Raw genomic sequence first — 14,127 nt, forward strand, 5'->3', positions numbered from 1 at the left:
CACTGCAATCAATTTATGTGCCTTTTTCTGTTAAACTTTGAGAGAGCTGCCAAAATATAACTTTATTGAAAATTTTATCTTTGGGTATAATAAATTCGCATACAACTTAAATTTTATACACTGCAAACAATGATGTCAATTCGTAGTGTATTTTTTCAGATTTGTAGATCAGAGAAAAAAATATTTTGGGATTTTATTTTATTTATTTATTTAATTTTTATTTTTTTTGCAATTAGCATCAATGAAAATCAAGTTTTTGTCCAGCTCTAGGCACCTTTTTGTATTCATAGCTGATGAGGCTTTAGGCACGTTAAAATGTCAGAAAACTTCAACTTTATACACTGCAAACAATTGTTCTATGTGTTATTAATTTTTTGATTATAGTAATTCCAATATATATTGGGAGATTTTGTTCTAGAGTTAAGACTGGATGGAAATGCTTTAGCTGACGTGGCCTTAGGCTGGGTAAAAATTAGCCATAAAATGTTTGCTTTAATTCTTATACAAATAATAAATAAATAAAATATAATAATAAGAAAAAAGATATAGACTTTGTATATAAATAATAAATGTTATAAAAATAAATTTATACCTATCTTTATATATCCTTTATAAATAATCTAGGCAACTATATTTGGGATATACATCTAAACGATAAAGAAATGAAAATACTTCTCAAATTTTTTAAGCCTAAACCGAATTTTATTTCAAGCCAAGATCATATCACCCTTAAAATAATACAAAACTAGTGTCAAGTTCTCTCTTAAGTTTTAATCTTTAGAGAACATTACAGTTACGGCCATAAGAATTACCATGTCTGATACTCCATAATATCTGGGTAAAATATTATATCACATTCATGGTAGAAAAGAACGTCACATATGTATAATTATCTGCATATGTATACAGAGCTATAGATATATGTATATACAAATATTTATATACATTTATAAGTCGTATAATCGCAATTCTATAAACTGTCAACGACAGCTGAATTTCTAAAATCAAAAAAGAAAACGCTGAAAAAACAGAAAAGTGTTCAAGTATTCAGCGCTTTTTCGATCTTGGCCCATTTGTTGTCTATGTCTTCGATACGATTAAAGCGAAATATCTGAAACCGAACTAAGTGAAACGAATCGAAAAATGAACACATTGTCTATTGCATGGGAGGTTAAGAACTATCGAGATACTTGCTAAATTATGTCAAAGATCTGTTGTTTGCCTAGAATATTAAGGGTATTCCAGAAGAGCTCTGGAAAGATATAAATTGTTTTATAATACATAGATAAGGCTGTTCTTAGGATAGGAAAGTATTTCATGGAGCTTTTAGAAAATGTTAAGTCATTTCCGAGGGAACTAGGAATCAGGAGCTATGAAGATCTCCTTGCTGTACTTAGGTCAAAGACATCAGAGATCAAGTTTATCTCATGTATTTCATTATTATATATATATGTATTATTTTAATAGGAAATCAGAGTTCCTGAAGCCAAACAACTTTTTATATTCTAGGATATTTATAGTAATTTAGACTAAAAAGTTTGAATCATTAAAAAAGAATTTGTGGGGATTTTTGGTTTTTGTATTTTAGGCTTTTTTATTTGCATTAGAAAAAAAAAACAAATTTGTTAAATTAAACACCCTCCAGCAGGGCAGCGGACGGACTGCACGGCAAGTGCCCAGCGGTGCTCGCTTAGTAGTTGGATCCACCATAGGGAGCGGGGCTGGCATAGAGCGGAGAATCAGCACCGGCGGCGTAGCTGTCGGAACTGGAGCCGGAGTGGCTGGGGCCGGAGGCACCGTGGCTGCCGTAGGACGGTCCCTGGTTGTAGGATTGAGGCTGGCTGTAGGACTGAGGCTGCTGGTAGACGGGGGCAACCACTGGGGCCAGAGGTGCCTCGATCTTCTTGCCTGGCTTGTAGACCTTCACGTAGACGGGGTTGAGGCTCAGTGGCGTGGGCACCTTGTTGATGACCTCCTGCTGGTAGATGACCGAGGGCTTGATCTTGTAGATGACGGGATTGCCGCGCACCACAGTCGGTGGGCCGCTGTTCACATGGGCGGGTGGTGCGCCGGGCTGGTGCACAATGATTGGGGGCAGGGGCTGTGTGGCGATCACCTGATGGTTGTTGTGGCCCGATGGCACCAACAGGGAGCGGAACAGATGCTGATCAACGAACTGGGGTGAGACCACATTGATCTTGCCCTGACGAATGTTGCTGGCCAAGTTGTTCTCGGCCAGTGACTCGGCGATATCCTCAGAGTTCTTCAGCTTCTGGTAGGTGGGATTGTTGTTCAGCGCCTGCAGCTGAGCCTGGACGCGGCCCAGGCGGCGGGCCTCCTCGGGCGAGGGCTGGATCTCGGCCTGGGCTGTCAGCTGATTCGACGAGGCCTGTGAGCCACCGGTGGCGGCATTCACATACTCATCCAAACCGGCCGATGGACCTCCGGGCAGATACGGCAGCGGACCGCCAGAGCCACGACCATAATTAGCGCTCACCAGCTAAAAGAAAATGAAACGAGATGCGCTTGATAAGAATTGGTTGCCTTTTTTTCATATTGCTTTGCAGCATTAGAGAGCTGAAGTGGGTGTTGGTAGAGTCGGTAGAGACGGTAGAGTCGGTAGAGTCGGTAGAGTCGGGAGTATTTTGTTTTTGTGGGTTCTACATACCGGTGCGGCGGCGACGGCGAAAAGCCCAAACCAGAGACCAAGTTGCATTTTGTGTGATGTCAGACGTCTACTGTTCGTTGGTTGGCACTTGAGCTTGGTCTTTATAGCGGGCCTATGGCATCGCTGTGGCGCTTTTATATCGCGCTCACGTTGCCACAACCATCATGGCCCCGGCTACGTGATCTTTGCGATGCCATTGCGCCAACGATTTACATTTCCGATTTCAAATTTTTGTCGCACCGCCCAGCCGTTGGACGAGTCGATGCGATGCGATGCGATGCGACGCGATGCGACGCGATGCGACTTGCCGCGACGCGACTCGACTCGACTCGACTCTTGTTCTTCTTGTTGTACATCTCATTGCTGCTGCTTGGCCAATGGCCAAGATCTCAGTCGCTGTCTGCAATGCTCGTGCTCTGTCTCAGTATCTGCGTGAGTTCTTTGCGACGGCTTGGACTCGCCACACACACACACACACACACACACACACACAATAATTGACAGTTGGCATAAATTGATCTTCAAGTGATCTTCGTATACAATTTTGCCTGTTTCGAGTCTTATCGAATATATGTATGTATGTATATATCTTATCACACCCAACTGGAAGCTACAAATCTACTTCAACTATCTGTGATTAAAGTAGCAGGCGGAACCGTGCAAACCCAACGAGTGCAATTTATCTGGAACTACCAAGAATATCTAAGTTATATAAGTATATGTGCATGTGTGTGTGTGTGTGTGTGTGTGTGTGTGTGTGTGTGTGTGTGTGTGTGTGTGTGTATCACCTTCAGAAATTCCATTGCACGAAAAGTAAACAACAAGAATTTTGTTTTGCTCTAATGATGTGGCACAATTCATTGTCGCTTCAAATTCATTCTTATTTTTGGCAGTTATCTGAATGCGCTGAGCAAATGTTGCTTTAGCTATGCAAATTTCATGGTGAATTTAAGTGAAATTCAGTTAGAGTTTGATAACAACTATAATATTCCATAATCCTCCATTAGTTGTAGTTTGACAAGTCAAATTTTTCACCTATGCAACTCACGAATACAGCGACTGAGGCACGCATCGATGCACTAATACATATACACTATATAACAGCTCAGGGTATTACTTGAATGGTAAGTAAGTTTCTCAGGCATAAATTTAATGGTCTGGAATATCGTCCTCACCTTGTAGGGATTGCCCAATACTTACGTATTTTTTATTAATTTCTCATTCTCTCATTCATGACTTTACTACTTCATGACTATTACTCTATTACTCTATGATATTAAGACTCTTTATACTCATTTGTGAAGTTCCCATTTACAGTTTCTATCTTATCAAAGTTCGACAATTCTTTCACATTTTGTAGATCTTTGGACTATCCTATCTTTTCTCTCCCTCTCTCTTTATTTCTCAATTTGCTGTCGTTGCTTTCTTAATTTGTTTTTAATTCATGAAATTACAAGCCTTTATTTATTTTATAAATTGTTTATTCTCTTATTCTGGATCCGTTACGTTTATTAACATTTACTTATTCATTTTAATTTGAATCAATTTTACTTTTTATCTAACTGTTGATTTTAATGTTGTTACATATATTATTTCATTGTTATATAGTATATTAATTATACCTAGGAGTCCTCATAATTATATTTTGAATTTCCATCAACCCTATCTTATCATGGTTTAATAATATTAACTGTCAACAAAATATCCCCATATCACGTGCCAATATTATTAAAATATTTTTCTGTTCTTATTCAGCCCAGTTTAAATCTCATCTAGTCAAATAATTTGAGCTCGATCAATAGAAATAGCATATCTATACATATTATAATATAAATATAGTCTTATATGTGTGTAATTCTTATAGTATAATTCTTTATATTATTACGATTCTCACCGACAGAAAAAGTACTACCGTTTCATTTTAAATTTTTTCATTTTCTTTTTTTCTTGCGTTTATTAAATTATTAAATGCTAAACTTATTTAGTCTCCGACGCTCAGAGTCCGCGCTTATAAAGCAAATAGGTTAGATCGCGAGTGGGTCGACTGCCGAAATCGTTGAATGCCGACTTGAAGGGCAGCTGGCTATCGAAGTCTTCGGAGCGTGCGACACTCGAGCTGGGCGCGGCCTGAGACTGTTCGGCGTGCAAGGTGTCCTCGCTGGAGCTGATGTAGCTGGCAGGAGCCGAGGACTCTGATGCAGCCGGATTGGATTTGTAGCGTTGGCGCAAGCCATTGGCTGACTTGCCAGCCTGCGTGTATGAGTGATGTTTGTGTTGTGTGTGTTGTGTGTGCTGTGTGTGTTGTGTGTGTTGTGGTTGTGGTTGTGCATAGTTCTGCCTATACACAGTGTGTGTGTTGTATTGTGTGTTGGGCAGTGCATAGCCTCGTTCGTATAGTTGCCTCTGGTGCTCTGCCTGCTGCCTATGATAGTTGTTTTTGAGCGACATTGCCTCGCCATCGAGACTCAACTGGGTGACCAAATTGGGGTGACCATAGCCACCGGATTGACTGAACTGTTGCTTCTGCTGTTGCTGCTGCTGCTGTCGCTGCTGCTGTTCCTGTTGTTGCACCTCTGGCGGTCGTTCGGCACCCGGCAAATACTCATGATGCACCTCCTCATGTACGCCATTGCTGGTCTGATTGATGATGCGATTGTAGTCCTCATTGGTGCCGCCCACCTGCAGGTGTATGGCATGCTTGAAGTCATCGCCCAAGTGCTTCAGCCAGAAATCATCGTTCACATCGCCGGTGGTATAGATGCGCGTCGTCTGGCCACTCTTGGGCTTGCCGACTCCGGCGCTTGTGGCGGCCATAACATCGATCACATCGTACTGACCATCCTCTGTAACCTTCGGTGTCACCGTATTGCTATCCAGGTCTGTCTCCAGCTCTTTGTCCATCTCCTCAACGCGAGCTGCTTTATTCAGATCACCGCCAATTACCAAATCAGCATCGGAGCTGGGACGGATTGTGGTGCTGCTGCTGAGGCTGCTCGGACTGCTGCTGCTGCTGGTGTCATTCTTCTGATGGTAATTGATTTCAGAGTTTATTTGCGCTCGTTACGCTTTAGGGTCTTCCGATAACTCACCTGCCCTATTGCCAGCTGTGCCAATGCCATTACCGTTAGCATTAGCAGCGGCGGCAGCCAAACAGAGTTGGCAGGGGCGCCCATTCTGATATGTTAAGTTAGCTAGATGTGTGATCTCTGCTCGGGCTCTCCAACTGAACTCAGCGCTCCAAGTGAACTGGACTTAAATACTCGATTGCAGCTGCGTGAGCTTTTGTGCACTAGCCAAAGCGGGCAGCGTGCGCACAGACGTGATCTATGGCCAGATATCAGATGCATCATCGACTGCATCATCGCTGTCAACCTTGTTTCATCTTTGATGCGTCAGCTGGCCCAGGGTCAACAATAATGGTTAGCACTGGCCGCTCAATGGGCGCGTACGAGGCTTCAATAGCTGTGGCTAGTACGCAATGCACTTGTCATTGATGGCGGCCAGCATGGCGGCCATTTCCGGTTGCACGCGAGTGAGAGAGCGAGAGCAAATAAGACAGAGGATGGCATAAATAATGAATATTTACTTGTGCATTGAGAGCAGTTTGCAACTTCCGCAAAAGTGGAACTGAGTATACGGCCGGAATGCTACTGCCGAACGATTGAGAGCTGCTTACCTTTGTAAAGGTTAAAGTTCATGTTGTTGTTAGTGCCAAGTCGTTTGTGATTCAAACATCAGCAAGATCTATCAACATGCATACATGTGTATGTACAATATGTATGTATGTACATCACACATTAATTTATGGCAGAGAAATTTCTACTCGAATTTTCTTTTGCATTTGCATTTATTTGGCACGCAAAAATCGTGAAATACGCTTGGAATGTGTATGGTATGTGGATAATAAATGCTCGAACAGATAGTTAAAAAGCAACGAAACTGGAAAAAGTGCAAAAGAGAAAACGAGATGCAAAAGCTAATCTATCAGAGATAGCAGAAATCTAATTGCAGCTCACTATCGCATCTCCAGTCAGCCAATAATCGATAGCCAAACAATCGGCAAACTTGATGCATCGATAAGAAAACGACTTCCTGTTCAAATTTACTAGCATTTCAAGGCAACTAAAACATGAACGTGAACGACAAAAGAAGAATGTGTGAGTAGCTGTTAACCTTGATAGGAGCACGAATATACATATGTATATACATATGAGAGTATGCAGAGAACATGCATGTATTAGTATGTTTAAATTATGTATAAAATAATTGTTAATTATGGTTTAACTACGTGTAAATACATCATCAGAGTCTGTCTTCATATGGTTAGTGTAGACAATCTGAAACATTTACATGTAATAATTGTTATTTAGATAGTAAGAAATAAGCACATATTTGTAGTTAAACAAGGCAAAAGACTTTTATTGAATACTTTTTGGAGCATACTCAGAAGTTGACGTTGAATTGTGAACGTAAACAGAAAACGCTCCACACACGAACGGACGGGGGGACAGAACGATGAAAAGTGCAATATGAGAAATAAATTAAATACAATTTACAAACCATATATACAAAGATTTTTACATATATATATATATAGAGAAACTGTACAAGTGGAGCGGGCATTGTTCCACTGGCCTAAATAAATGCGCGCCCAGATTTGCGGGGCTCAGCAGAATTTTATTGGCTGGCCCATTGGGTCATCTTCTTTAGTAGCCGTAGCCGTTGCCGTTGCCGCCGTCTCCGTCTCCGTTGCCGTGGCCGTAGTAGCTGCAACGAGAATCGAATCAGAGTGTGAGAAAAAAAAAGCCGCCAATAATTTACCCATTTATTTGTGTTGTAATTTGTTTTCGTATTAAGTTTATTATAAACTAGGCAACTAGCATAGAAGTAGAACCACAGATATCCCCCTATATAAACAACCGCACTAAATATATATACATATACATATGTGTATAATACAATGATCTATCAGCCCACAGAGAGTTAGTTAAGTGCTTAGGCGAGTGGTGCCTAGAACCAGGCGCGCAGATAGTCTGTGATGGGCGGCACATTGTACGTATCCAAGCTGTAGCCGTCGTGATTGTGGCTATTGTAGCCATAGGTTGTCGACGGCGTCGTCGAGTAATCAGCTCTGAGCGCCGATTCTGGTTCGGTGGACGTGTCGAAGCCCCAGCCGCCGAGACGGCCATCGAAGAGCTTCTTGAGAAAGTCGGTCGTTTGCTTTCTTTGTTCGGGCTCGGGGTCGACCAAGACGCCGCCATATTGTGAATCGGTATCAACATATTCCGGATGCTTGTAAACAATGCCCGATATGATGCTATCCAGCTGATTATTAGCCACGTGCTCCACCGGATAGCCATCGGCGATGCCCAGCACTGGCGGTGCATAGGTGCGCGGATTGATCGACTGCAGATCGCCAGCGAATTGCAGCGGCGTTGAGCTCTGCTCGAGTGGATCTGGCACCGAGGTGGTCGACAGCAGCGTTCGCAGCTGCGAGTCATCCACAAATCTGTACTCATTGTAGTTGCCCGACAGCGGCGAAGGTATCTGCTGTGGGAAATAGCTGAGCGCCGAGCGCTTGGCCGGTATCGTGTTGACCAGCGAAGGTGGTGGCGGTGGCGGTGGCGGCATTTCCGATTGTTCCGATATATCTGGCTGCTCGGTATTTCGTTCCGATATCTCGGGCTGTTCGGTGCTGCCTGTGCTGCTGAACTGTGGCGCCTCCTCGGCGGCATCGCCTGGCCCGCTGGCTGTGATGGCGCCGCAGCCCATGTGGCACTGGCCGCGCTTGAAACTGGGATTCAGTGTCTCCGGCATGTATTGTATGATCTCTGGCGCCGTCAAATCAATATTGGCACGGTCCCGCTCCAGCAGATCATACTCACCCTTGATGTCGCGCTTGACCAAGTGGCGACCCAGGCCTAGCCAGCGCTTGCCATGCCCCACGCCCTGGGCCGATGTCTTTTTAGTCTTACGCTTGATCTTGGCGGGCGCGTGCTCCTGTGGGGGCACCAGCCCAAATATACGCATCTTCTGCTGCTGCTGTGGCGTCAGATCCTTGTGATAGAGCTTAACATAACGCACCGGACGCTCCTGCAACTGCTGCTGGCGCATTATGCGTTTGCGCAGCAGCGACCCATGCGAACGTAGGTCGCGACGACGACGTATGGCATTGCCATTGGCAATGGCCATGGACTGCTGCTGCTGGGCTACGTACCTTGGCTTGGCAGCGGAGCAGCTGCTGCAGCTGCAGCTCGACTTGTCCCGGGCGCGGCAATCTGCAATGATGACGGGAGAGAGAGAGAGAGAGAGATGAGGTTAATGTGTATTGTCTTATTAGGCTCGGGTGTTCCCACCTGATTTGTTGACCGTAACACGGTCCACCTTGGCGTACAGTTTGGCCGGTTTGACTGTGGGCGGCGCAGCTGTGCGCGGCTCCTCGACGGTAAAGTCGAAGCTGTAGCTGATCTTGGCCTTGGCCTGCACGGGCTTGTCCACGCGATAGCCATACTGGCCGCCCTCGTACTTCTTGGGCTTGCTCGGATTGGGCACATTCAGCTGGTAGCCCAGCTGGGTGGGGCATGCGCAGCCATCCTCTCCCGTATAGACAACCTGAACGGGTGTGGGGGCTGTTGCAACATGGCCAAGCAGCGCCAATACAACAATTGGCAGTAGCGCCATCGCGATCGACATGGTTGTATAGCTATATAAATGTATCAGTATATATATATTTAGTTATATATAGATTTGTATATCAAATGGTATCAAACGGCGTCTGTTTAGGTATCTGGCGCTCTGGCAACTAGCCCAAGCTTGGCTCGTCGCATTCTTTATATCGGCTTCGACTCCATGCAGTGCAATCTCTCACGCAGCACCAGCGACCACGTCTGGAGTGCTGTCTGTTCTGGCCAGCGGCGGCGGCGGCGACGACTGCGGCTGAACTTGAACTTGAACAATGTTTTTTTCACTCCAATTGTTGTTGCTTTCCACTGCTGTTGCAACTTGTTCGCGTTGCTGTTGCTGTTGTTGCTGTTGTTGTTGCTCGCGCTGACCTTTTCCAATAATTTGCGCTTGCGATATTTTCTGTCAAAAGTCATGTTTCCAGCGTTCGTTGATTTCAGTGCCGAATCAAGTGTTGCACTTGGGTTTGGGGGCAGAAAAATTATATAAACATTTGTGTTTGACTTGCAACTGCTTCGCACTGCTTACAGTTAAGTGCAGCGATTGTAGTGGAGTTGATGTATCGATTAATCGATATACTGGCAAAAGTCAGCCATCGAAAATCTAAAGACCTCTAAACTTACGGCCGTTAAAGGGCATTTTCTGTGGTGTGTCTCAAAAAATTAATTTATTCTTTTATTAGCGACCCACAGCCAACATAATGTATGGTATACTTTTAGGACAGCAAAAAAATTGAAAAACTGCTGATACAAATGTTTATTTAATCGTGTGTTCTTTGCTTATCGAACATTTTTACGTGGAATTCACTTTTTATTTATGTATTGTTTATCTGATTGTCTTGACATTCGAATTGAAAGAAAAATAAGCATGATGAGCGTGCTCTTCAGATTAATGCATTACAGGCCCGTTTCATGTGATATTTTCACTTCAATGCTATCAAGAGTTTTTATAAGCAGCAATGCCATCTCCTTCACCTCAATAAAAGAAAAATGTATATACATACATACATGTGTACTTCAAAATGCAGCTAACTGTTAAAAAGGATCGTGTATTTTAAATAAATTGTAAACGCTAACTAAAACATACATACATCATACATCATCATTGCATCCATCCCTATTCATATACAATTATTTACAGACTCTGATCTTACTACCTAATAGTAGCTGCCACTATCCAGCTCCTGGCGACGGGCACTGCGATAGGGGGCGACCCGACCGGGCTTGAAGCCGCAGTCGACCGAAACTTTGCCACCCACCTTGCCGTAGCCTTCACTGGCCGAGCTGGAGCTGTAGCTGGATTTGGATGAGATGATTTTCTTGAATTTGGGATTCTTGAATTGTTCGGTTATGTAGCCAAGCTGCTTGTATGTCAATTGCGGCGCCGCTTCGTCACTCTCGGCGGCTTGCTCCTCCTCTTCCTCTACGTACTCCTCCTCTTCCTCCTCCTTGGCCACATAGTTGCGCTTCTTCAGTGTGATGACATCGCTCTTCAGCTTAAACAGATTCTCCTCGGGCACATTGGAGAAGAAGATTTTCTGTTGTCCATCCACGGGCTTCTGTGCGAATCCATAGGACAGCTTGGCCTCGGGCACATTGATAGCCTTGCCCGCCTGGACGGCCAGGCTGACGCTTATGGGATCAGCCGGTGGGCTATCATCCCTCGACTTCTCGGCCGCATAGCCAATGCTAAAATAGATTTCATTGATAGCAACTGTGGATCGTAGGCCGAGCATTCAAATACTCACTTATCGTATGTGGAGCTGCTGCTGCTGCTGCTGCTGGAGCTGGCGTAGCTGCTATCTTGGCACTTCTGACAGCCGCAGGTGGGTTTGCATGGTGGCTTCTGTGGAAATGACGAGAGTTTTGGGTATCGGTATCGTATTGACTAAGTTCTATCATTGCAAGCAGGTTGTTGTTGTCGATGTTGCTGTTGTTAATGCTTGGCGCACGTACGGGATGATAATGACGACAGAGCGACCGATGATGCCTAAGTCCATTACGATGATGATGATGATGATGATGTTATTGTGGTGGGACTGCTGCTGCTGCTACTGCTGATGATGATGATGATGATAATTATGTTGATGCAAGCACAACGTTGTTATGGTTGGCCTATTGCGGCGCACATTCTGTCGCTGATAGCGCTTGCATGCGGAAACGTTGATCGTGGCATTGACAGCTTCTACAGAGGATGTGGTCATGTGTGTGTATGTATGTATGTGCGTGTAAGCTTATTGTGCTGGGGCGAAAACTGGGCATGCGTGTATACTACTGTATAGTCTGGGTTGGGGTTGATCTACAATTCTTATGATTAAGTTTGTTAGCCACTTCAGTGGGTTAGTCACAGGCCGTAGCCATAGCTCGCTGGCACCATGTGCACGGCACGCCTCTTGTGGCAGTCGGCTTGCTCCAAGCGCTGCAGCCGCTCGGCCAGACGCTGTGCCGCCAATGTCTTGGCCTCGATGGCGCCCTCAAGCATGCGGCGGCTCAACAGATTGTTAAATGCGTGCACATATTGAAAGAGCTCACGTACTTTGCCGCAGGTCTTCGGTAGCTGGGCGGGCTCGATCAGCTGCTTGCTGCACCAGCAATTGTCGCCGATGGGCGACAAGTTCACCTCGCTGGGCTCATAGTAGCGGGGCCGCGGTCGCACTATCGTCGGTCCCTGGCAGCTCTGACAGAAATCGGTGCCCTTCTCCGAGCAGACACAAGCTGCCAACAGCTGAAAATGACGGAAATCGCAGTTAGACAATTGGGCCAATCTCAGTAGAAAGTTCCAGTTACTTACGCCCTGACAGCACAGCAGCGTCAACACCAGAGACAACATTAATTTGCTGGCGTGCATTGTTAAATGCTTGATTACAATATACTTATATACAATGTATGATGTTACTGGGGGGCTCGTCTTATCGGTCGCGTGCTGCTCTGAGCTCGTTAAACGTTTGAATTGACATCGCAGCGACCCACACGTTTTATACCCAAGATCTAAAGCTCAGCTCAGGTTGTTGTTGTTGTTGTTAGTGCTGCTGCTGTTGTTGTGCATTATGTTATTCTTATTTGCATTATTACTGATATTCTTACTGCATATGCACGATGTCTGCGATTCGCTTTAAATGAAACTCAGTGTCGCCAGCTCCATTGGGCAGGGACACTTTCTCATTTCTACGCGCCAGGGTCGCAGTTCAGGCTCTTGGGGCGAGTTCAGCTGCGCATCGCTGCTTTCGCTCGGCGGCAGCACGTGCCCAATGACCCAACGCCCAGTGTGCAGCGACAAGTGGATGTTGTGGGATGTGGTGATAAACGCTAAGCCGCGCGAAACTTTGCAAATTCCATGAAATTCATATCGCTAATGTTATACTCTCGTTGTCTCTCTCTTGCTGTCTCTGCCTCTATCTTGTTTCTGTCTCAGTCGCTGCTGACAGCAACGCCAACGCCGGCGCCGACGCTGCCAAAAAATTAACAATGAAAGTTGTGCAAAATCAAGAGCATTTGCGAACGATTTGCCCGATTAGCGCCGCGTCCCAATTCCCCGGTCAACGTCAGGGTCCGCCATTTCCATTGGTCCGTTGGTAGCGAAAATAGGCCACTGACCTAATTTCTGTTTTAGTAAATAACATGGCAGACATGTTTGCAAATTTGCGATGTTTATTTGTCTATGAATGTGACGCATATACATATGTACATGCATACATACATACATTTGCACATATTGAATGCACAGTTACGTGCATTTGCTTGCAGCTTCACATTTATCGATATTGAATATTATCGATATTAGTAAATATGCGCAGCGTTAATTCCATTTCAAATTGAAACGGTCGGGGCAATAATTTTTTTGTATATTTTTGTCGACGTTTTGTAAAAAGTTTTTGCAAATTGTTTTCAATTGTAATCTGCGCACATAACAGTCTGTCTATTAATTAAAAATACTCATTATAATATACATATGTATATATAATTATTATATGCAATTAAAAAAAATAATCGCTTGCTAACGGTTCAGAGAGCATTTTAAATAATTAACACACGACAGTTATTAGATTCTATAACAAGCTGTAACACAAAAAGCTAATCTGGAGGTTAATACTTAAGAAATCAATTTTATTTTACATACATATATACATATTCAAGCTAGCTGGGATAATTAGGTAACTACAGTGAAGTCTAAATAAGGTGAATGATAGGAATATTTGTTTAATAACGTATACATTGATCTATAAGCGATGAAGTTAGCTAGGAAAATCAAGCTATTAATGACGTTTCAATCAGGCGCCACTGACTGCATGATACTCGTTCAGTTTAGACATTGATTAAAAAATTTATGTTTAATGATTTATTATTCTTGAATGGGCGGACCAAATAAATGTCTATATTGAATCAGAATGAGTGATTTAATTTTAGTTTAACATTCAAGTTTTTAGATCAGCGAAACTAGCGAAAACCCAATATACTCTATCCCCATCGTGAACGAGTATACAAAGTGATTCATAAAACGAAGTTGAAGGGGTATATAGGTTATCGGCCTTGCCATATGGCAAGTATGGGCAGTTCAACTATGGGAATGTTCACTCTTTATAGTAGTCCCAATATATATATATATATGTATATATGTATAAATATATTTTTTTGATTCCACAAGATATACTACGGAAGCAGCAGCTTCAGCTGCGTCGCTGATCATGCGACAGACGCGTGCTCCATTGTGACTTTCAGCCATTTGGTTAATTACAAATGGTCATGGTGACACCCGCCGTGGATGCGCACGGCAACAGAATG

The 14,127-nt window shown here is 43.9% G+C and overlaps 4 protein-coding genes across 5 annotated transcripts; all 4 read right to left on the reverse strand.

The window, feature by feature from the left end:
* Nucleotides 1-1,567: 1,567 nt before the first annotated feature.
* On the reverse strand, nucleotides 1,568-2,826 carry Cp36 (Chorion protein 36). The gene is made up of 2 exons (XM_018014503.2): nucleotides 2,669-2,826; nucleotides 1,568-2,500 (listed from the first exon to the last, which is right to left on the reverse strand). Exons 1-2 carry the CDS (start codon nucleotides 2,714-2,716, stop codon nucleotides 1,691-1,693), a joined length of 858 nt encoding a protein of 285 aa, XP_017869992.1. The 5' UTR covers nucleotides 2,717-2,826; the 3' UTR covers nucleotides 1,568-1,690.
* A 1,756-nt stretch (nucleotides 2,827-4,582) lies between these two features.
* On the reverse strand, nucleotides 4,583-6,653 carry Cp7Fc (Chorion protein c at 7F). 2 transcript variants are annotated; one of them, XM_018014514.2, is made up of 2 exons: nucleotides 5,758-6,653; nucleotides 4,583-5,689 (listed from the first exon to the last, which is right to left on the reverse strand). In XM_018014514.2, exons 1-2 carry the CDS (start codon nucleotides 5,839-5,841, stop codon nucleotides 4,664-4,666), a joined length of 1,110 nt encoding a protein of 369 aa, XP_017870003.1. In that variant the 5' UTR covers nucleotides 5,842-6,653; the 3' UTR covers nucleotides 4,583-4,663. The 2 variants fall into 2 exon arrangements, with proteins under 2 accessions (XP_017870003.1, XP_017870002.1); XM_018014513.2 differs by having other exon boundaries at nucleotides 4,583-5,692; nucleotides 5,758-6,652.
* Nucleotides 6,654-7,479: 826 nt separating this feature from the next.
* Cp7Fb (Chorion protein b at 7F) lies at nucleotides 7,480-9,918 on the reverse strand. Its single transcript, XM_018017164.2, has 2 exons — nucleotides 9,025-9,918; nucleotides 7,480-8,946 (listed from the first exon to the last, which is right to left on the reverse strand). Exons 1-2 carry the CDS (start codon nucleotides 9,359-9,361, stop codon nucleotides 7,679-7,681), a joined length of 1,605 nt encoding a protein of 534 aa, XP_017872653.1. The 5' UTR covers nucleotides 9,362-9,918; the 3' UTR covers nucleotides 7,480-7,678.
* A 459-nt stretch (nucleotides 9,919-10,377) lies between these two features.
* Cp7Fa (Chorion protein a at 7F) lies at nucleotides 10,378-13,010 on the reverse strand. Its single transcript, XM_018017122.2, has 4 exons — nucleotides 12,140-13,010; nucleotides 11,885-12,073; nucleotides 11,097-11,194; nucleotides 10,378-11,037 (listed from the first exon to the last, which is right to left on the reverse strand). Exons 1-4 carry the CDS (start codon nucleotides 12,194-12,196, stop codon nucleotides 10,506-10,508), a joined length of 876 nt encoding a protein of 291 aa, XP_017872611.2. The 5' UTR covers nucleotides 12,197-13,010; the 3' UTR covers nucleotides 10,378-10,505.
* Nucleotides 13,011-14,127: the final 1,117 nt, after the last annotated feature.

This window comes from Drosophila arizonae, chromosome X, assembly GCF_054131065.1.
Source record: "Drosophila arizonae isolate 15081-1271.41 chromosome X, UAZ_ARI_1.0, whole genome shotgun sequence".
Lineage (NCBI taxonomy): Eukaryota > Metazoa > Arthropoda > Insecta > Diptera > Drosophilidae > Drosophila > Drosophila arizonae.